This window comes from Callorhinus ursinus, unplaced genomic scaffold (assembly GCF_003265705.2).
Source record: "Callorhinus ursinus isolate GAN/ISIS: 27379988/994484 unplaced genomic scaffold, GSC_fseal_2.0 scaffold10, whole genome shotgun sequence".
Lineage (NCBI taxonomy): Eukaryota > Metazoa > Chordata > Mammalia > Carnivora > Otariidae > Callorhinus > Callorhinus ursinus.
The window spans coordinates 223,482-246,212 of NW_027397072.1; the positions used below are offsets into that span (position 1 = coordinate 223,482).

General features: G+C 44.3%; 2 protein-coding genes across 6 annotated transcripts in view; one reads left to right on the top strand and one right to left on the bottom strand.

The window, feature by feature from the left end:
• Positions 1-6,828, top strand: part of ACP1 (acid phosphatase 1) — a 15,893-nt gene extending 9,065 nt beyond the window's left edge. For 2 of the 3 annotated variants that reach the window (XM_025867681.2, XM_025867682.2), the window contains exons 4-6: positions 3,310-3,371; positions 5,483-5,588; positions 5,744-6,828. In XM_025867681.2, coding sequence (XP_025723466.1) covers positions 3,310-3,371; positions 5,483-5,588; positions 5,744-5,821 — 246 coding nt within the window. In that variant the 3' untranslated portion in view covers positions 5,822-6,828. Of the gene's footprint in view, positions 1-3,309; positions 3,372-5,482; positions 5,589-5,743 lie in introns of those variants that run through there. The other variant, XR_012379609.1, reaches the window with a different exon arrangement.
• A 1,207-nt stretch (positions 6,829-8,035) lies between these two features.
• On the bottom strand, positions 8,036-16,314 carry ALKAL2 (ALK and LTK ligand 2). 3 transcript variants are annotated; one of them, XM_073896923.1, is made up of 6 exons: positions 16,180-16,314; positions 15,178-15,464; positions 13,758-13,811; positions 13,594-13,674; positions 10,781-10,846; positions 8,036-8,653 (listed from the first exon to the last, which is right to left on the bottom strand). In XM_073896923.1, exons 2-5 carry the CDS (start codon positions 15,428-15,430, stop codon positions 10,782-10,784), a joined length of 453 nt encoding a protein of 150 aa, XP_073753024.1. In that variant the 5' UTR covers positions 15,431-15,464; positions 16,180-16,314; the 3' UTR covers positions 8,036-8,653; position 10,781. The 3 variants fall into 3 exon arrangements, with proteins under 3 accessions (XP_073753024.1, XP_073753023.1, XP_025723343.2); XM_073896922.1 differs by lacking the exon at positions 16,180-16,314 and having other exon boundaries at positions 8,036-8,650; positions 15,178-15,915; XM_025867558.2 differs by lacking the exon at positions 16,180-16,314 and having other exon boundaries at positions 15,178-15,910.
• Between the last annotated feature and the right edge of the window lie 6,417 nt (positions 16,315-22,731).

Below are 22,731 nucleotides of genomic sequence, written 5' to 3' on the forward strand. Positions count from 1 at the left end.
GATCACACACAGTGTCAGGGTTGGATGCACACCCAGGATCACACACACTGTCAGGGTGGCTGCACACCCAGGATCACACACACTGTCAGTGTTGGATGCACACCCAGGATCACACAAGTGTCTGTGTTGGATGCACACTCTGGAGCACATGTGTCATGGTTGTTTAGCCTCATAAAACCGGTCAGTAATGTTCCCTTTCTCTGTTCTCTTAAGAAGTTTGTTGATTATTGATAGTGTTTCTGCTTTAATGATTTGGCAGCATTCATCGAATCAGTTGTTTCTGTTTCTTGAAATTGCCCTTAATTTTCCTCTGCTGTCTTTAGGTATTTCTTTTGAATTTTTTTTTTTTTCCCTCTCCAGCAGTTTTACTATGGTAGGCCAAAGTATGCTTCCTGAATTTGCACTTTGATGGTTTCCATTAGTTTTGGAAAATTCTATGTTGTTTTCTTTTTATATTTTCCTTCTCTGCATTCTCTCTTCAGAGATTCAACTTATCTGTAGTTTGAACATAAATTTCTTATGTTATCTTCTCCATTTTCCATCTTTTTCACCTGCTGGCCCTGCCTTTGTGAGGCTTGGACTATGTTGGACTGGTCCCCCGTCCTGGGCAGAGCCTTCCCAGATCCCCCACCTGAGAGCCGCTGGTGTGCAGTCCACAGGACTGTCCTCTTGGATGCTGCTCCCTCACTGAGTAGCTGCAGCCTCCCCATGGCTTCTTAGTTTTTGCCCTGAGTAGTTTAAGAACTTAGCAAATGCTTTGAGAAGAAAGCTTGTGAGTGTCAGGCTCACTGCTTTCTGGGGTCTCTGTTCTGCTAGCCTTTATGTCTGGTTTTTCTCTCCAACCTATGAGGTTACTGACTGGTCCATGATGCTTCTCTTTTCCAGCAGTGGCCCTTTGCCCAGGCTTCTCAGCATCTAGAGCAGGTGCTTGACCTTGGTACTGCTGACTCTGCACCTGGATGGTTCTTTGCTCTGGGGCCATCCTGCACTGTACTGTGTTTGGCAGCATCCTTGGTCTCTACCCACTCGATGCTGGGGCACCCCTTTCCTCTCCATCATAGCAACCAAAGATGTCTCCAGACAGTGCCAACTGCCTCCCCTCTTTGAGAATCACTGTCCTCAAATTCTCAGTGTCTACAAGGTCAAAATTGTACACGAATAAAGGATCCATTCAAAGTATCAGACTGACCAGTGGACTTGAACAGAGTAATAAAAGTTGATGGGTATTTTTCCTATTCTATATTGCAGGTAACCTTTAAGAAGCTACCACTTACTGAGTTTTGGTGTAGTGTCAAAGATTATCCATAATAATCTACAACGGCTGTTAAAATACTCCTTGTAAAGTACATACTTAGCAAGGCTGGGTTCACTTTATATACTTCGACTCAGACGGCACATTGCAGATCAGATAAAGAGGCAGAGATGAGAACCCTTCTGTCTTCCAGGAAGCAGACATTAACAGAGATTTGCAGAAATGTAGAACAGGGCCACTCCTTACTGTTTCCATTTAGAAAGTATAGCTGTTTTTTTAATCTTTAAAAATGTTATAAAACAGATAATAAAGGTTTAAAACTTCTCAGTTTTGTTTTTTGTTTTTTTTGCTTTTTTTTTGTTTTTGGTAGCCTCCTCACCCAGTGTGGAGCCCGACACAGGGCTCAAGCTCACAACTGTGAGATCATGACCTGAGCCGAAATCAAGTCAGACGCTTAACTGACTGAGCCACCCAGGTGCCCCTAAAAGTTTTCAGTTTTAGTAGTGGTATTAAATATTTTATATTCAGTGGTAAATATTGCCATGTGTAACCCCGGGGGCCTCCTGGTGGGGTTCTGGCCTCACCAGGCCATGTCCTCACAGCAGCAAACTCACGGCTCTGCAGAAGTGCTCTGTTTGTGTGAGTATTTTCTCCTGTCTGGGGCAGAGGTGGTTTGGCACAGCTGTTTCGTGCATTGTTGCAAAGTGTAAGTCCTTCACTCCACACTCTTTCTAAGATGTTAGTCGTCGCTGTTGCTATTCTTTCTCAATCATTTTAATATCCAAACATCACATATGGTTTTTATAGATAGCTATCAATTCTAAGACTGTCTTTTGATCCATAATTGCAGTAATTCTAAAATTAAAAACAATGTTAATCCTAGCACATGTCTTGTGACCTGTTTTGGATAAACAGCTTATATAGTATTGTTCTAATAGATTTTTTTTTTTTTGAAATAAGCTAGTACCTTGGGAATGTTAGCAGAATATAGTCATCAGCATGTGATGAACATGCTTTATTAAAAACTCATGCAAGTATTTACTAAGAACCGACAGTTAAATTTTTAACAGAATGAGGAATATGTCTATTATTTGTTTGTGACACTGATTATTACAAATAGTGTCACTCCTCTGTTAAATTAAAAAATTGAAGTACTCTGTTAAAAAAAAGGGTTTCAATATCTTCTTTGTAGTTTCGTGGCACTCCTATATTTTAGATGATTTTTTTTTTTAGTGGGAAAGGTTATTTTTGAAAAATTGCATTGTTAGAAATTATTTCCACCTTCATTATGTGGCCTATTTATGTTCCTTTCTTTCTAATTCTGCCATTATTTATAAAGGCAGAAATCATCAAATAATTTTCCCATTTACATTTTAATGGGCTTATATTGATAAATTCTGATGTCAGAAAACTGTTGGATCAGTAAAAATACTGAGTGGCCTTCTCTTCTGTGTGGTGTTCAAATTGTGCATGCTCAGGGGAGAGAAGAGCCACGCGTCCAGGTCCTTGTGTGTTTCCTTCTTAGTGACGCTTCCGTGAACACCCTACTTAACATTTTATCTTCCTCTCTCCCCCACAACTCTTCACCTGGCTCTGCCTGGTTTTTATCTCTGCCGGCATGTTGCCCGCCCTGCATAGGAGGAAGGCCTCACAAGGACAGCCATCCATCTCTTTAGTTTGGTGTTTGTCACTGGAGTCTAGGATGTTACGTTCTTGCAGAATGAAAAATAGAGTAAAACAATGAAGGGACTTAAACATGTGACCTTTTAATACGTTAAGTGAATTATACTTTGTTACTAAGAAATTGCAGATAGACTATAAGCTTTGTGTTTATATATTCTGTTAGGATTGTTCCAGGGAACTTAATAAAATTTCTTTGCAGTACAATGTTACAAAATAGGTTAACTCTATTCTAACTTTAAATACCCTAAATTATTTAACTTAAGTGAGTAACAAATTCAAATATAGCAAATTTTTTTTTTGTACTGCTTTGGATCCTCCAGGCTTGATTGTTATAAATATAAACACTGTGTTTTTGACTTCTTATTTAATTTTAGGTTACCAAGGAAGACTTTGCCACATTTGATTATATACTGTGTATGGATGAAAGCAATCTGAGGTAATCACATTTTTTAAAGGGTATTTCTGTTCAACTCTCAGTTCAGTAATAGACCAATTGTTTGTTGTTGAAAATGATTTTTTTATTATCTTTTAAGTTTTAAAGGTAGTGATGGTCAGAACATGCAGAATGATCTGTTTAGAGTAGTAAGAAACCAGTGAGGAACTGAGAACTGTCTCCCAAGTGTATTTACACAGAGACACGCTTTCAGGTAAGGGAGAGCCTGGTTAGCAGGGTATAACCTGAAGACTGGCTGAGCCGTGAGCAGTTTCCTAGAAGGTGGGGTTGGTTTTATAGGAGAGCGATGCTTCCACTGCTGTAGCGATTCATGGGCCGTGTGGTGTTTTATTGTTTCTCACGTTATCCCCCCATTACTGCTGCCCCCAGCCCCCAAAACGGAAGATGGACAAAAAAGGGAAACTTTACTCTCTGAATTGTTGATTGCGTTAATGGATATAAAAACAAAACCAGACAGACTGGGGTATTAGGTAACAGTGGCCAACTATGCTGTGGCATGTATTGTGTGCTCTGCACACCAAAGCACTTAACCCTTGTTCTGCACCTTATCAGAGAGGCACAAGAGATTAAGTTACTTGCCCCAGTTCACAGATGAAGCAGATTGGTGTGGTAGAATTTTAGCCTAGGCTTTGTGAAACAGAGCCTGTTGTGTGTCTCACATGAACCGTACTCACCACTATGCCCTGTTGCCTTGCACGGGAACATGCATTTGGGCAACAAGGAACTTTGTGGCATTTCTTGAGTGAGCTTTGTGTGTCTGGCACAGTGCCAGGCCCTGGGAAACAAGGTTAAGGAATTGTTGGTGCTGCCTACCCTTGAAGTATACAGTCTGGCATGGGCTACATGTATTAACCCAAAATTAACCCTGACAATATGATACCATGCAATCAAGCCCAGAACAAGTGAACACAATGTATTCTACAGATGCTGAAGCTACTGCAGGGTAAGTGACCCAAGAGAGTTGTAAGGCCAGGGCCCTGTGCCCCATTGTCCTCCACCCAGTTTACTGTTTACTGTGCTGAGAAGCAGGACCTCAGCCCACCTGCTACCCCTCCGCACTCTGCCAGCACAGAGAAGGACCAGGACGTGCCCCCAGTATGACTGCAGGGATTTCTTCACTGAAATCAGTGCTAATTCACAAGGGTTCCACGTGTTTTATGAATAGAAACTGTTTCTGCTTTTAATTGCCTTTGTAGGAGTGTGCAGATATGGTGCCCAGCTCTACTTCTGTTTTTATGAATCAGGAACGTCACTAAAATACATACATGTTCTATTTCTGTCTCTCAGTTGTTGATTTGTTTAGTTCTCACTTTTCTCTCAGGTATTATTGGCACTGGTGCTTTGTTCATTAACACAGTCTCCAGGCTGGGGGGGGCGTCCAGAGCAGGGTCTCTGTGGAGAGCAGCAGGAGTCCATGCTTCAGCCCGGGCTGCTTTGGGGACACGTTCTGTTGCTCGGAGGCCTGGCCAGCCTTTCCGCCACACCAGTACAGTGTCTGACTCATCCTAGGTGCTCAGTGGGGCTTTGTCAACTAAATGGAGGAATGATCAAAATGCAGCTGAGGAACTTGCCGCTTTACTTGCTGCCACGTGAGCGCTGGGGGCGGAGGCGGCGAAGCTTGGTCAGAGTCTGGAGGAATAAGAGCAGGAGAAGGGGTTAAACAGGGAGTCTTGCTGCATGAAACGCTGTGTCCAGACACTTTGGGATGGGATTGGCAGCCCTTTGGGACTTGGTTCACGTGGCTTTTTGAGTTCCATTCTGCCACCTTTATTTAGTGTCTGAAATAGAAGCTTTTTGATTTAATTGTCTCAACATGTATATCACAGGAAGATACATGATTATTTTCTGACTTAGGGATGCATATTTTGTGTAAAAGCGTTTGTGAGAATATGCTGCCTTTGCAAACCCTCTTGCCGGCATCGGAAACCTGTGGCTCGGAGGGTTACACAGGTCTGCCACGGGTTTGGTTTCCTTTTTAAATCAGGTCACGCTTCCTGGGTTTTGATATGGATATTTCATAAAACCCTAGCAGATGTCCCTGTTTAACTTGAAACCATAGATCAGAAAACTAAGTTCATGTTTCAATTTTACAGAGACTTGAATAGAAAAAGTAATCAAATTAAAAACTGCAAAGCTAAAATTGAACTACTTGGGAGCTATGATCCACAAAATCAACTCATTATTGAAGACCCCTATTATGTAAGTACACCTCTCATTTCTGTCCTGGTGCTGGTGTGTAGCAGCCATGTGGGATGAGCCTGTGTATATGTCCTGCCATGTGCAGTAACAGATTAAGGTTCTAAGAGCATTTTGTTATGTAGGTTTTGTTATTTTTTCTTCCCCTGTGCTTTCAGGGGAATGAGTCCGACTTTGAGACTGTCTACCAGCAGTGTGTGAGGTGCTGCAGAGCCTTCCTGGAGAAGGCCCGCTAATGCCACGCCCGTTCTCCCCACAGCCCCTGGCTGGGCCCCACAGGCTCTGCTGTGAGGCCGCAACTGTTTCTTCAGTTGACCCTCTGTTTCTTACCTTAAATAATTGTAGATGGAAATCAGTTATTGTATCTGACAGACAAATAAATAAAAATGTTTCATCCAGACAGTTTATGGGGTACGCGAAGTGTTCTTAGACCCGCTGAAACTCCCACTTTGCCCCAGTTACAAAAATAGTGGAACAAACAAAATAGAACAGGCACCAGAGCATGAGGACATCCAGCGTCCCTTTCGGGCACACAAGTTCTGCCTCTTCCTCGAGTTTGCGGATGACCGATGGGGACCCTGTCCTCCGCTGTCTGCACAAGCCAGCCCCAGCAGCCCATCCATGGGAGCTCCCAGCCGAGACTCACCCTTGCTCACGGTGCACACTGTTTACATAGAAGAGTTAAGGTGTTAGTCTACAGAACCTTTCCGACCTGCTAGTTTATTTCATCAGGAAGTCAGCTTGATTCCATTCGAACCATTTTGCCTCTGGAAAGTTACAGGCAGAAAGAAGGACACTGTATGCTGGTTTATCTTATTGTCTATTTGAGGAGCGTGTCTGCTTTTCAATGCCTATAGAACCCAATTGTCAAATACAGATCACCTTAGGTGGGAAAAAATAACTAAAAAGTCGGGGAAAGTTCTTTTATGTTGAGCTGCTTAAATATTGAGACATTAAGTATTCTTTCATCAGTGCTTAATTTATAGACAAGTATAGGTAATTTCTGTGCACTTGGAGGTAACTAATCTAAAATTCATATGGATATATGGCAGAAAAGATTGTTTTCCAAAATAAACTGGGGAAATTATAAAAATACAACTAAGAAGTCTGGTGTCCGCCTGCTTTTTTATTGATAAGTGAAGAAGAATTAGAGAACAATGCCTTTGTTGTCCCTTTCCGATGATCTGTGATGTTATATGTGCATATTTATCTTCAGCGTTAGGAAATAAAATGACAAAAGTAAGCACATTGCTTCCACTTCTTTGTGAAAGAAGTTTGAGGGCCCTGCAGCCATACAGGTCCTTGCCCGACCCAGCATCTGTGGAGTGTGGCAGTCTCCTCCTCGGAGCTGGCTCTCCAAGCTGGGCCTTCCTGGGTGGCATGGCTAGATGAGTGTGCTCCCTGTCTTCGCCGGGATTTACAGCTGGTGACCTGGAATCCTGGGAGGACCCCGAGTCATGGATCAGTCTTCATCCAGAGCCCGAGTGGACCCTTGCTCAGAAGTAGGAGGAGTTTGGAGGAATAGCTGCCCCATCAGGGTGGCTGCTTCTGGGTGTTGTGGGGCTGCCCGTCCTCAGAACTTGAGGGTCCTGGCTGGGGGGTCAGGTGGGGCATTTAGTCCTGGAGGATGAGCATGGTGGCTTTGCCACCACCCCTTCAGGATGTGTGTCTGGCCCCCTGTGGGATTTCCCAAAGACAGTCTCCTGCCTGAAAACCCTTCCTCAGGCAAGTAGGAACCTTTAGAGCTTACATGGATTGAGAAATTGGTGATGGTGCTTTAAAAAGTAAAGAACTGAGCTGAAAAGATGAAGTAATTAGAAAATAGGACTAAGAGCACTTTAGAGTTACACTGCCCTAATCCTTCAGTAGTTGCTTAATAATCTCAAAGTATTTCCATACTCTGTTCCTTCGTGATCATGAATAAATCCCTATAGTTTGTTTTCCTTACTCTTTGCATCTGTATCTTAAATACGGACCTCAGACATGTCCTGGGAATCATTCTACTTTATCCTTATGGCTGTATCCAGACTAGAGGTCCTGTGAATAGAGAAACTCAGTGTTGAATTCACTTGTCATAAATTGGATGCAATCAGATTTGTTAAAAATATATCACCTGTAAAAATCAGAGCTGCTTAGAAGTCTTACCTCTTAGTTTTTTCATGATTACGAAGTCACACAGGAAAATACAGATGCAACCTTCTTTAAATATTCACCCCATATCAGGCTCTGTCTTAAGACATGCCACCGTTACATAGTAGTGTCTCCTTTTAAAAAACGCCAATTTAATTGTCCCTTCCAAGAATTCATAGCCTTCCCCTCTTATGTATTATGCCTTTATATTCCATGACATTCTGCCAGTGTTAGGATCTCTTCATGGTTCTGTGAATCATGAATTCCCACCGGAGAGCTTGTTAGAAGTGAAGAGTCACTTTGAAGACTTAGTTATAACAAACATTTCGTTTATTATTTGTTTTATTTACAGTATTTACATATTGCACAATATCTGGATACTATCTTACATTTATGATAGAAAGAACAAATGAAATTAGCCTGGATATGTTCACAGACTTATACTCCACTGTCTCCAAAACATGACAAGTTTTTTTTTTTGTTTTTTTTCTTCCATGTAGTTCCAAATAATGCTCTGGGAATTTAATTGTAAGAGTAACAAAAATACTAAATCATACCATATGCTATATGAAAATATAGTTGCAGATTCTATTTATGTTTCTAAAGAAATACTCTTTGAGATTTCACCTAATCAGGAGAATGAAATAGCTTTGTCTAATTTTACAGCATCAAATGTGGAGCATTCGCCTTTTCCCCCAAAATCGTGAATGGCAAGTGTTACCGTCAGGTACGCTGATTAACTGAATATGTACCTGCCAACAGTGTCAACAACATACAAAACTCAAGTTAAAGGGTTTATGGAAGAGTCAGTCTGCAAAAATAAATCTCTTGTTCACAAGGGGACGTGTTCGTGAAGGTAGCAGGTTCTGTTCCCTGTTGATTTCCAAGGCACTTCTCATGGTTCGTGGGCTGTTGGTCCTTTGCAGCTCTGCTCACTGCTGAAAAACACATTTGGTTTCATAGAAAGTCACACTTTCTTATCAATTCTGGGAGTATACATCAAATGATGTAACATAATGTGTTTGAGAACACAAGGGATCACAGTCTGCATGCGTATATCTCTATGTTCCAAAGAGTGTAATCTGTTTTATTGTGGAAATAACCAAGTTCTACAGTTGTTACAGGCCTACTGTGCTAAAGGAATGGAAACCATCACTGGTACAACTGAATGCTTACTAAAGTCTGAAGACCAGCCTATGGTCCTGATGTGTGATGTCAAGTCCTCTAATTTGGGCCACAGTGATTGACAGCCTGGCAGTCCTGAGAAACCGCTCATTGGCCCTTAAGCCTCCATCTGCACGAGCATTTGCGAAACTAAAAACCAAAAATAAACCCTTTTTTCTAGCACTCCCTGCAGTGTACCCGAACAATTGGTACACTATTCATTAATTTTAAAAATAATGGTAAGCTCCAGGGTTGCTAAACTTAAGCTGCATTTTGTGAACTGAACTAGACACTTTCTACTCAAAACTCCATTTCTTTGGAAATATATTCCAGAGCTCAGGCTTCTAACTGAACTGAACTGCAGGTCTGGGTAATGAAGTGGTGTGTGAGAGGTCTCCAGTGTGTCTCTGTGAGGGAGAGTAGCTGGGAATCTAGTTTCTCTTTGGCTGGAGGTCAGTTAAAGAGACGGAGTGTGTAGCCTGAGTAGTTGTTTCAGTGGAGAGGACCACAGGGCATTTGGTCTTCCCTCCTGTAAGTAAACGGAAGTTGTCTTCCGAGGATGTGCCTGGTTCATCTCTGGAAATAGTGGTGCTTTAACTATGAAGGAATGCTTAATAAAATAACATTCCCATCTCCCCTAGCGTATCACCTTGAGAGACTTCTGAGAATCCATCCATTGCTTCAAAAAGAAGTCTTTTCTGTGTGCCATTTGGCAGTGGACTCAGATGGGCAGTGGAGTGGAGGTCAGGTTAGTGAATGGCATTTCTCAGCTTTGGCGCTAAAAGCCATGCTTTTACTTCCCCCACATAAAAAGTGCCGAACAAGTTTCTGTGAACCTGCAAGGATGTGGCTTCATAATCCTCCACTAAACCACATGTTGTTTCTCGCATTATCGGTGAGACTTACGCCGGGGAGAAGCCGGTGCTGACGATGACATGGCTGTGCTTGCGTGGTCAGATGGCTGCGGGGGTTTGGCTCAGCCCCCTTGGCACCGTCTAGACCTTTACCAGCACAGGCTTTCCCCCAGCAAGCATGTCTGTGTGAAAGAACATGACTCCCGCATCCACACGCACGAGACAAACAGGGAAACCACTGTGCACACAGCAGGTAATTGGGAACAACCATTGAGGACCTGAAGCATGTCTTATATGTGGGGGTAAACTTGGCCTCTGGCAGTGTCCATCACACACAAGACACACTGTAAATATACAATTAGGAAATTACCGTTTTGTGACCGAAATCCACGGCATTGGTGTCAGGAAAACAAAACCTTTCAGCCATTAGTATGGTGGATAGTTGGTGTTGGACATCAGCCCTCAAGAGGCCAAGGCTAAAAATTGAGTTCATAAACTCTCCATGTGCCTTTATATTTTACCATTGGAGGCTCTGGAAAAATAGCTGATAGAAACATAGAATAGCTATTCTTAGCTGTTCCTTATAAGCTTCCTGGCATAATGATAGATTCCAACTCAAACATTTGCCAGATACGTCTATAAAAGTTGCATGGATATGGTTAGTCATATACTCATTTATGAGTGTAAATGAATGAGTGAAAGCCTAAAAGTGAACAGGCATGGTTTTAGATACGTATCCTAATTTATGCACTAAGTCATGTGCTGAAATTAGTCCACTAATGGGTTGTGTTTCAAATTAACACGCACTCTGCCAAGGGAGTCCTCATAGGAATAATTCACAGCAGCTGCCTGGGGCACTGTGTGCAGACTGGCAGGGGTACCTTTTATTGATAGCCAATATTTGTAGATATTTTAGTGTTATGTCAACCTCAGAGGAAGGCTACTTTAGCCAAAGAATGAGTATTTCTGGACTCCGATGAATTTTTCATGTCCCAAACGGGATTTGGGTCTTTGGTGGGTGTACCAGTGAATCTGGGGTCAGCTTACCTTATCCCTCCATGCACATTGGACTGACAGCCAGCCGGGTAAGCAGCCTGGCACATCTTTTGTAGTCTGTAGGGAAAATAAATCGTGGACCCTTGTCAGTGACATCAACTCCTTAAATATTTTTTAATATCAACTGCTAAAGCCATTTATTTCTTTAATCTGAATTCCCTGGAAATGATGGGGAGACCGTCATCTGAAATCATGGGCTCTAAGTTGTTGATTTAATAATTTATGGTATTTGAGGGGCTTTCGTTTCACATGGCAGAAGATAAATAATGGGACTGGAGGCTGTGCAGGGAGGGGCAGATGCAGGATCTCCTGCCCAGTTTCTTTTCCCAGTGGCTCTTCATGCTCATCAAAATGACTTTGGTTTTGTTCCCTAGCAGACAGTCTCCCGTGCCCTGTGTGACTTAACTTTCAGGGCACATGCAGGCTGGATCCCCACTTGGGTTGATCATACACAAAACCCTCTGCATAAAGATTTAAAGAAAGTGGGTCAACAAGTAACAGAGCAGAAAGACCTGGATTGGGTGGTGAAAGGAAGCAATAGGCTAATTTCTGAGCACTAGTGGATTTTCCTTGATATCTCACCTAATTAAATTATTCCATAGGTGCTACCTCAGAGAAAACAAGTGGGGTTTGGTGATCATAACCATAAAGGAATTTACTTAGTTTGAAGTTCTGTGGAAAGCCACAGCAGTTTATAAATTACTAAAGTTTACTTCTCAAGAGTCTCAAAATCCTGCTTAAAAATGGAAGAATTCATGCTCTTAACTGAAATTCTGAATGAATGAGTAAACTGACAACGAGTTTGCACAATATGTCAGACAAGCAGCTAATCCTACTCCTAAAAAGGCAGCTCTTAAATATTTAGACGACATAATAATTTGTGTTCAAAGGAAAAAAAATGGCCTAACAGCTGGAAGCTGGGTCATCTGGATTCCTGGCATTTTTTTCCCTTTTCCCCAGTTGCACCAAATATTTTAGGATGCAGTTTTCCTAGATAGAGTATGTGTGGGTGCAGTGTTGTGTGAGTTTAAGGCAAATACTTCAATTTGTAGCACATCTAGAGACAATGAAGTTGACCACCATCCCACCCAACCTGCATGTTCAACCCTGACATAATATGGGGGTCTTTGAAGGTGGAGTCTTGGAGACTTCAGAGTTCTGCTCTTCTGAAGAGCTGCCTTTGGGACCACACTTTGAGTAAGAAAACTCTGGTTCCTTTCACTTCTGACCTCCCAGGATTCTAGTTTTCTTTCATAACAGCCTAAAGCAACACAGAAGTGGCTCAGCTTTGGCTCTCCACCCACCTCCATATGGGTAAAGTGTAAGTAGCCGCTTACCCAGTGCACACACCTGTGGGCTTCCACGTCTCCCAGGCCTGAGGGGAACTGTGATAGACCCTGATGGCTACCTCCCATAATGGGTGAGCAGGGATCTGGGTGGCATGTAGCTGAGTTACTCTGAGCAAAAGGAGGCAGTGACTGTGGGCACATACGGTGTCCTGGGGAAGGGGTTGCAGAGTCGAGTGTGTGCTGTCTGTGTGTCAGGGCACAAGGAATTTAAGCATGTTTGTTTCCTCATACACACATGAAAACATTAGACCCGAAAGATCACTTTCAAATTTAGAATCTGTGATCCTATTACTGGAAGATGGCATTTAAAAATACAGACACATTTAAACAATAAAAATGTTCTCTGGCCCCTGGAATAATGAATAACTCTCAAACAGAAGGCAATTCCATTTCAGAGGAAGGAAGTGGGAGAGGGACATGCCAGGTTCATAGGGCATGGACCAGAGGGTGGACCAAAGCAGTGCTTGAAAAATAATCCGAGCTCTGTGGGACACATGTGCCACTTGCCGTGGCTGAGCCCTGAGCAGTGGTGAGAGCCTGAGGGCCTTCGCGCCCAGCACCCCAGCTCCCTGCAGAAGGTGATGCTCCCGGTCTTACTGGCCACCTTGGTCAATGCGCCTGGACAAGGAGCTCCGCACATGGTAGCTGCAATTATTTGGGGCAACTTTGCTGCCTGAGCAGAAAAACTTCCACTTCATATGAAGTGGCTTATTTTTTTACTTTTCATTTTTTGAAGGCAGGGCAGGAAAGTCTGGCCTGGATAGTGTGGATATTCTAGAGTGTCTGAAAGCCGCTAGTAAGACACCTGGTGTGTCTGCACCACTTTCCTCCTGTGAGCCTCACGTGAAATGAAAGCTATAGTCCCTACAAGAAAAATTGGTTTAGGGCTCTAACTGATGTCACTCTAGCTAGTAAGTCACTTGTCATCATTACATGTTTTGTGACGAGCACCAGCAACCACTCTTGGGGGGATAAGATACATTTTGTTACAGATAGACAATCAGAATGCTGTAGCTGAGAGCTAGACTGGGAGGGGAGCTGTGCACTCCCGCATGAGTGAAGAGCAGCATCTAGTTGGGGTGGAGTGGCCCAGGTCCACAGACCCTTTCGACTCCAGAGGAGTCATTTTAGCAACTCACTCTTGAAGTTTGTCCTGTTGAGTAGATACAAATACAGACTTCACGCCAGAATCCATAAACAAAACAAGAATGTGAATGGAAGAGTTCAGCCCATTCCAAGAGCTGATTAATTCTAGTGAATGGAAATGATTTTCCATTTGGCACTAGGTGCTACAGAATGCCGTCACCTTCTATGGTCTGGTCACCCTAACCCTTAACTCCACAGTTAAGAGGGAATATATTTTAGCAAAGAGGAGATTTAGGAGGAGGGTGGAAGGACATGAGAAACATCAACATGTGCTGGTCTTTCAAAAGCAATGAGGATGCTGTCACTCACATGCAGGGATGGTGCAGTCTCTGGTGTTGTGGTAAAGTCTGTGAAAGTGTTTGCTGCACTTTGGACTGAAATAAAGAGGACCTGGAACATGGAAGAAGAAGCAGATTGTGAGGACTTGCAGGATGCCAGGAACTGGGCACAGGTGAAGGAATGAGGACACTTACCTGTAAGATGTTTTAGAAACTTGTCCTTCATCCTTAGATCTCGAGGAACAATTTCTGTTTGAAGGGAAAGAGGCTAATTATTGCATTGCTTGAAAGAAGCATTTGTTTCTACGTGTTCTCAGTGAATGTGGAAGAAAGTTATTGGAAACTCTTCATAAGCCATGTTACATTGCGCTAAATAAAACAGATTGGTTGTACATGATGGTTGTACATGACATAATGTGAAGACTTGTAATCAGGATCACATTTTTCTTCAGATAAAGTATTAGCTATTCACAAAGCTTTAATATTATTTGTCTTGTCTCTGCCACTAGTATAAAGACAGTGACGATAAAGTTATATAAGGGGGAAGAGTTGTGTGTGTGTGTTGACAGCTTCTGATAGAGAAATCACTTTTAGACATTTTCATTTTGGACAGCTTGGTAACGGAATACCACAAGCTCTGAGAGTTCTAGAATGAAAACCCAATCCTTCAAGCAAAAAAAAAAAATGTTATAAAACTTTTTTTCTAGGTATATATTTAGAAAAAGGATTAAATGCCTTCAAAACCACCTGTTATGAAGGCTGGTGTAAATGCATGGAAACAGACGTTTACCTGGGTAATAAGATTAAAGTAAAATTCCCAGGGAAAGACAGCTCTCAGTTTTTACTTGGGAATAGTAGTGTTCCCACTGACATTCTTTCTGATCCAGGTGTTGTTTTTGCTTTTTTACAGTCACCTGTAACCATTTTTCACTCCCTTGTTTTGGAGAATGACTTTTGCTATGATTGCATGTGGTCGCACTTTGTTTCACCACAAATACTCCTCATCTGAGGAGGGAACATTTCCTACGAATCTTCTTCACTTGCAAGGCTTACGCATCTCCTGAATGTCAGTCTGTATGAAATTGACCTTATCACATTTGACCCAATTGTGTCATGAAAGCATTAAAAGCTTGCATGCTTTCTTTGGAAATTTCCCATGGGGCACCCACTCTGGGAAGGCTCTGCCATTGGCAGAGGGGGGTAAGGGGAGGGGGGTGGCCCTGAAACATTTCTGTCTCCGTTGAAAGTGCTTTGCTGAAAATATTTCCATTTCCTAAATAACAGATGACAGTTCTGTGCCAAAGCTCCCAACCTAGGTAATAACTCACGTGTCTTAGAAATGGAGTAGGGGTAGTTATACGCGAGGCATCATCACTTACCGACCTCCTATTTTCTTCTTAAAAAAAAAAAATCTAGTTTTTTTCAAAAGATCGAAATGGTTTTATCTTGTTAAAATAGATATGATTTCTCAATTTCCAAGCACACACGAGTTCCGGTGTCTCCTGAGACTTGACGGATACGCAAACATGCTGGTGGTTCCCACTACACTGCACACACCCAGAGAAGCCTCGGAGGCAGGTCACTCGGTCCGCAAGCCCGAGGCAAGGGCACTCACCCACTCTCTGCTCCTCGGGATAAACCGGGTAGTCCGAGACCTCCCTGCGGCCCAGAGTGTAGTCGTGCTGGCCCAAGAGTTGCAGTCTCTTCGACTCGCCCGAATGGTACTTCTTGAGCTCCTGGAGGATCTCCACGATCAGCCGCAGCAGGGTCTGTCTGTTGGCCGCCTCCCGGGGCTCGGCGACCCCGGGCCCCGCCGCGCCCAGCACGAGCAGCAGCCCCAGGAGGAGGGGGCGCCCAGGCCCGCGCATCGTGCGCTTGCTCGGCCGGAGGGAGCTCGGCTCGCTGGAAGGACAGGGTGTGGGGGAAACCGGGAAAGAAAGTCGGCGGGTGGTGGCGGCGGAGAGGACAGGCTCTTCAGCTGAGACCGCGGCCCCTCGCAACCCCCGGCCGATGAGGGACCGGCGGCGGAGGCTGCGACGCGGTGTCCCCGGGACCCGCGGAGGCCCCGCCAGGGTGATGCCGGGGGCAGAGGCTCGGGCGCCGCCGCCCTCCTCAGCGCGCCTCCTCGCGCCCGCGTCCCGCCCCCGCGGCGGCCCTCCCAACTTTCCGAGCCGTGGCATATCCGCCTGCACTTCGCAGCGCACGGCACCGGCACAACTTTGTTAACCTTTAAAGCCAAGCGGCGCTGCGGCGTCTACTGCGCCTGCCGGGCGGGCGCGCACCCACCCGTCCAGGAAGGCTGGAAGACGCAAGGACTGTCCTGCCCGCGGACCTATCGCTTCCCAACAGGGCACCGTTGCGCCCTCGGGTGAGTGGGGGCCGCGCGCCCCGCCCGAGCGGCTGCGCTCAAGTTTGCAGCAACGCCTTTGTGTGGTGGTCGCCCTCTCCTCCCGGCCGGGTGTCCCCAAAAGGCCCCCCGCCCCAGGACCCTCGCTCCAGCCGCCCGCAGTGCCAGGTTTTAGAAACCCGCGGCCCTCGGGGAGGGGAGGGTGCCCGGCCCACACCTGCCCGGCGCCGCCCGCGGGGCCACCTGCGCGTCGGAGCCCGGCCAGATTACCTGCCCCGGTGTCCCGGAGCCGCGCGCGTCCTTCGGCTTCTGTCCCGGTGTCTGTTCCCGCGTTCCGGAGCCGCCGCGCGCCCCGCTACTCCATGCCCCGCGGCGACCCGGCGTGCGGAGCGCACAGGACGCGCGGGGATGGAGACGCGGTGGCTCGGCCGCTCGGAGCGCTGGACGCGCGGCTGCCTGGGCTGCGCTCCGACCGCGGCCGCTTCTTATCCCTGCGCCCGCCGACGTCAGGCCGGTCCCCGAGGGCTCCGCGCGGGGCTTTAATTAGAAGCCGCTCAAGTGTTCGTACCCCTGTGCGGATCTTCGTCAGACACCCCCCCCATCTCCTCCCATCTCTCCCTGCCCCCGTCTGTCTCCCCCTCTCCCCCGCTCCATCTCCCTCTGCCCCATCCCCTCCCCTCCCCCATCTCCTCCTCCGTCATCTCCTCCCCCTCCCGTCCCTCGCCTCCCTCCCCTTCGTCTTCCCCTCCCCCTTCTCTCCCTCAGTCTGTTTCCCTCCGTTCCTGTCACTGTGACAGGATGAGAAGAAACGCCTTTACCAGGAACTCAGATCTGTTTTTGTCTAAATGTAGATCTTGGGCTATTAAAAAATGAGCTGCCTGATTGCCTCGACATTTAATAAGTCAATTAGAGTCTATCCTTTTTGGAGGAATCTTTCGGCGTGGCTGGGGGCCACTCTCAGGACCCCAAGAGGTCTGCACCGCCCCACGGCCTGCAGCGGGAGGCCAGGTCCCTGAGGCCGGGCAGCCCCCAGGGCAGGGGCCTGGGTTCAGTGTGGGACACAGGCAACGCTCTAGTAACCTCGGGATGTACCCAGTTACCTGGCAGGACACGTGGGAGCCCCTCCTCCACATGCATCCCCCCCACCCCACGCGGAAGGACGAACCGCAGCCCCTCCCGCAGGGGCCCGCGCGGCCCGCGCTCCCGGCTCTGGGGGCTGGTCGCTCGCTCCCCTTCCTCAGAAACGCCCGCAGGAGACCTCTTGGGGCACCTCCCTCCAGGCCTAGTCTTTCCGAAAGTTTTGGTTCTTTGGATACAGGCAGGCACATTTGTGAGGCTTCAACAGTTTATCGCCTGTAAATTTTTTTTCTTGTAAAATGTATTATCAATCAATGCGCGCTTTCCCATTTTATTGGCGCTTTCTGGGCAAGCGCTGGACACCCTCCAAGTCAGCGGTCTGACCGGGGAAGGCGTTCTCAGTACGGTACCAGAAGGGGGGGTGCGCGCAGGAATTAAAAGCCTCCACCCTTAACGGGACCAGCACCCAGGGCCCCCCGGGCAGAGGCGCTGCGGGCACGTGGCGCGGACCCCGAGCCAGGCCTGAAGGTCGCAGGGGCGGGAACCCCCAGGGCCGGAGCTCTCTCTGTGCATGTCTTCGTCTGTGTCTCTCTGTCTCAGGCTCTGTCTCAGTCTCTCTGTCTCTGCTCTGTGTCTCTGTGTCTGCTCTGTCTCTGCTCCGTGTCTCTATGCTCTGCCTCTGTGTCTCTCTGTCTCTGCTCTGTGTCTCTGTCTCTGCTCTGTCTCTGTGTCTCTCTGTGTCTGCTCTGTCTCTGCTCCGTGTCTCTGTCTATGCTCTGTCTCTGTGTCTCTCTGTCTCAGGCTCTGTCTCAGTCTCTCTGTCTCTGCTCCGTGTCTCTGTCTCTGCTCTGTCTCTGTGTCTCTCTGTCTCAGGCTCTGTCTCAGTCTCTCTGTCTCTGCTCTGCCTCTGCTCTGTGTCTCTGTCTCTGTTTCTCTCTCTTTCTGCTGTCTCTCTGTCTCTGTGTTTCTCTGTGTCTCTCTGTCTCTGTGTCTCTCTCTGTCTCTGTCTCTGTCTCCCTTCACTAATTCTGTTTCCTCAGGAAAACAAAGGGTTTGTCAAAGTGAGGCTGGGGTAAATAGAATAGAGACAGAAGATACTAAACTAATCTAAATCTAAATCTAAATCTAAATCCCACCCCCCACACACCTTTTGGGGGGATGTTTATACTCTGCTCTCTTTAAAAGGAAATGGTTATATTTCTCAGTGAGCACTTCTTTTGGCAGACAATATGACTAAGATGTGAATGTTTCTGTTAAGATATCCTCAAAAAAAAAAAAAAAAGAAAAGGGAAAATTCTTATCAAACAGTTCTTAGGCAGATAAAGTAGGATTTTTTTTTCCTTTTTCCGCTTCCCCTGAAGGAGGGGTGAGCTTCTGTTGCAGAAGCGCCGCCTAGTGACAAAAGCTTCCCTCTGTGGGCACTCAGCAGAGGCCCCCGGGGTGGAGGAGCTTCCTTTCCACCCAATAGAAGGAGCACATGAAGCTTCTGTTGTAAAACATTTTGGTGTAAAACTGCTTTTGGAAAAAAAAAAATATCGCTATAGTAAAAAAAGAAAACAAGAATTTAGCCTAATCATATATTATTTTAAGTTTACAAAGAGTCTTGTTTTAAATACTATTTTACAAAATCAGATGAAATCAATGAAGAGGATTAAGAGGTACAGAGTTCCTGTTGTAAAATAAGTAAGTCACAGGTATGAAAAGTACAACGTAGGAAATGCAGTCAATCATATTGTGATAATTTGTATGGTGACAGTAACTACACTTATGGTGAACATTTTCTAATGTATGCCATATTAAATCACTATGTTATACACCTGAAACTAATATTATATGTCAACTATACTTCAATTAAAAATAAAAAAAAATTGATCTTTTAAGTTTAGGTTTTTCTAAAAAGTACCAATTAGGACTATTCCCCCACCTCCCCAAATTCTACCAACCAAGGAAGCCTTGCTACTAATTAATATTGTCCTTTTTTCTTTTGTGGTTTTTAATGGGACAGACAAATGGATTTTTTGAATGACTCTATTCTACCACCCAGTTGTATATGACAATACTTTAGCCCAACTCATCAGATACTTACATGCGTAAACAACAGCAAAAAAACTGGTGCTTGGTTGGTGTTTGGTTTCATGAGATCTGGCAGTTAGGGATCAGACCATCATGTTTTAAGTCATTCATTTTTGCAAAGCTCTGTACTGAAATGATTCCAGGAGCCACTCATTCTGTATAAACCATTTTTACAGACTTTCTCAACTAAATAAAAAAGTGCACTGAATTATAATCTCTACTGAGCTGCTCAATTTATGGTATTGTCAGGAAGAACCCCTTGGAGTTCTCCAATCACCAGAAACATTCTGATTGGCTAAATTAATTGTCTGTGCTGGTTAAGGCAAAGCAAAGTATGTAAACTGGCTTAGGTGAAAATATAAAGTTATATTTGACAAATGGCTTAGGCTCTCCACTTCTTTCCAGTAAAATGGGGTGGTTGAACTGGATGGTCTCTGAAGTCTGAAGCTGTATAATTCTGATTGTTACCAAAAAAGTCAGAAAACAAAAAATGCAGTATTCCTACAAAGAGCTGAAGATAATTCACTAAAAGAGTCACTATGGGTTTCATCATCTGTTTTCATGCAAGAAGAGGTTATCTATTCATCTTAAATAATTTAATTCCCTCCTTTGTAAGTGAACAACTTTCTACTATGAAGGGTCCAAAAGAGATAAGATAGTAACAGTATATTTTAAGCATTATTGGCCAAAGTAACTTTTGCTAGATTTGATTTAGTTTTGTTTCCTTTTTGAGAAAACTATGTTAGATCATAGAAAGAAAACTAACAAGAGAGGGGAAAATTGTGTTTAACCCACTTTTGTTGTAGATCTATGTTGTAAGATGGGCAAGTTATTTTTTTTAATTTATAAATAGTATAAAGTTCCAAAGTTTCAATTACAATTTTTCTCTCTTCCTGAAAAGGTATAAATTTTATTTGAGATGACTATTAACTACCTTCAAACACTTCTAAAATAGATATATATTAAGTACATGTTTTTAAATGAATTATTATGTTAGTTTAAGCATTACGTTGATTATTTAACAATCTAAGATCCTATTAGAGAGAAAAACTATTACCTTTCATAAAGGATAACTTTATGTGCTATAAGAAATATCACTTAATATTTAACTTTCATCAGTTCTGTTATTGTTGCTGTCGATATATTATTAGTACACTGGGAATGTACTAGAAAGTATATAAAGCATTTAGGAAGACATGATTTCTAACAGGACCAATCTTTCTGGTGTAAATGTAAACAATGTAATCTCTTATGAGTAATAATGTGTGCATGCTCTCTAGCAGTTTATTCCAGATGAATGAAATACAACCTTCTACCAAATTCTTTCTCTCCTATGTAGAGGAAGCACATTATTGTAAGGATATATAGGTCATCCACCTCCTTTTCATTTTTTGATACATGCTTTTGCATCTGCAAAACCACACTGCAGTGCAAGTCCAGGAGAGATATGAGCCAAAGGCTATGTATGAAGGCTTGAGATGCTCTGTAACATGACTGATTTACTCCTGCTCAGTTTTCTTATCCTGTAGCCAAGAGAAAGAGGACTATTAATGGGTAGGCTTAAAGGGAGCATGGACTTCACTTTGTTCCCTGGAACTGGTTTAGTTATGAAATCCAGCTAGAGAAGAGGCCTTAAAGCTTAGCGACACTTGCCTGCCTCTTAAGGCTCCAATATCACAGGTTTTGTTTTGTTTTTTTTAGATTTTTTAAATTATTGATTTGAGAGAGAGACAGAGAGAACATGAGTGGGGGGGAGGGGCTAAGGGAGAGGGAGAAGCAGACTCCCTGCTGAGCAGGGAGCCCATCATGGGACCTCAATCTCAGGACCCTAAGAGCATGACCTGAGCTGAAACCAAGAGTTGGTCACTTAACCGACTGAACCCCTCAGGCTCCCCAGCTCTGCCCTTTCTAAGAACCTGGAGGTCCACGCTGGGTCCTCTGCCTCTGGTCTGAGAGGGAGGCTGTAGGAGCCAAGGCTGGGGGAGGCAGCCTGTGTCACCTCTGCCTGCACTCCACTAGTCAGCCAAGGGCCCTCAGCAAGAATACAGGTAGGGTCAAATCAATGTGACTAAGAGAAATATGCTTTCTTCAGAAACAAATACCTGTTATGATATTTTCTTTTCTGTTAAGCAATGTAGGAAGAAACAATTTCTAACCCCTGGCCAAGAGTCTGAGACACTGGCCCATCTCCCGCCAGTTAGGATTAGGGAGAAGCATGTACAGCAGATGATTCCCATGTAGGAGAGGCTGTAGGCAAGGTGCTGTGTCCAAGACAGAGAGGCAGGATTGCAGTGCTGTCTTTCATTGAGTAACTCATCCTATTTCATCTTAGACACCAGATCTTGTGGAAATGCCCCCTGATCTCCCTATGCCTTGCATTCCACGCTTCTTCCTATCATGGCACCAACCTCACTGATTCAGTTCAGTTTCTGAACATATCCCGGTTTACTTTTCTGTGTCCTCCATTGGACTACCATATTTTTGTAATTAGGAGCTGCCTCTTGTTTATCATTATATCACCAATGGTTAGTATCATGTAGGGAACATTGTATATACAAAGTAAATAATTTTGAAAAAATGAATAAGCATACTATTTTTATGTATTTTTACTGACAGATGCTCATAAAGCATTACTTAAATATTTATTGGGTACTTCTTTTTTGAAAACCAATGTTTGTAGAATTACAAAGATAATTTGAGCGTGGATTATCCCTTTATAAGGTATATGATCATACAGTAAAGATATGACTGATACATTGTTAGTACCAAAAGATGACATCCAGTTGGAGCTGTCTCAGAAGATAGTTACAGGTAGTCTAGACTCTGTAGCAAAAGTGATATTTGTAGTGATGGGGGTTGTCATGTTGGGATGAGGCAGAGTGTCCTAGACAGAGGGAAATACATATGCAGAGTCCAGGTGGGAACCTCAGAGCCAGTGAGTCTGTTTAGGAAGAAAAAATTGTATGGGGGGGATGGACATACTTTGGAGAGACAGTGTTACTGGTGCCCGCTTCCTTTCAGGAAAGCAGCATATAGAGTGAACATGAACGTGGCTGTGGATCACAGACATTGGCTAGAGGTCTTATTTCCACTCACTGGCCTTTGAACTTGGGCAAGGCAGTGTCTCTGAGCCCAGTTTCTTTATGCCCAGAAAGGAAATGACTTAGTAGTATTACCTCAGGGGCTTTGTGAATATTAAATACAATAATGTGTGCTAACCTTTTAGTACAGTGTGTTAAAAAAACTGATTGAAAATTTTTAACTCTTACTAAATCTTTCATAGTGTATACTCTCATAAAGTCTTTCTTCTGTATTTCATAAATTCTTACTATATTTCATAAAAAGGAGCATTATCTATATCCTATAGAGTTTCTGGGGCAGCATGATTTTGTAACTCATTCAAAGCTACATAGAAAATCTGTAGTTAGAAAGGGGACTAAAATATTCTAAATTATTAAGTATCCACATACCCAGCGATCAGAGTAGTGAGATTTAGAGCACTGAATGAAGACTCACTCCAGTGAGTAAGAACTCACATCAGTGAGTGATGGTTTATGCCAGTGTGGGAGGGTTCCTGCTGGTAAGTGAGGGTTCATGCCAGTGAGTGAGGACTTATACCAGTGAATGGGGGTTCACACCAGTGTGAGGGCTCAGAGGTGTATGTGAGGGCTC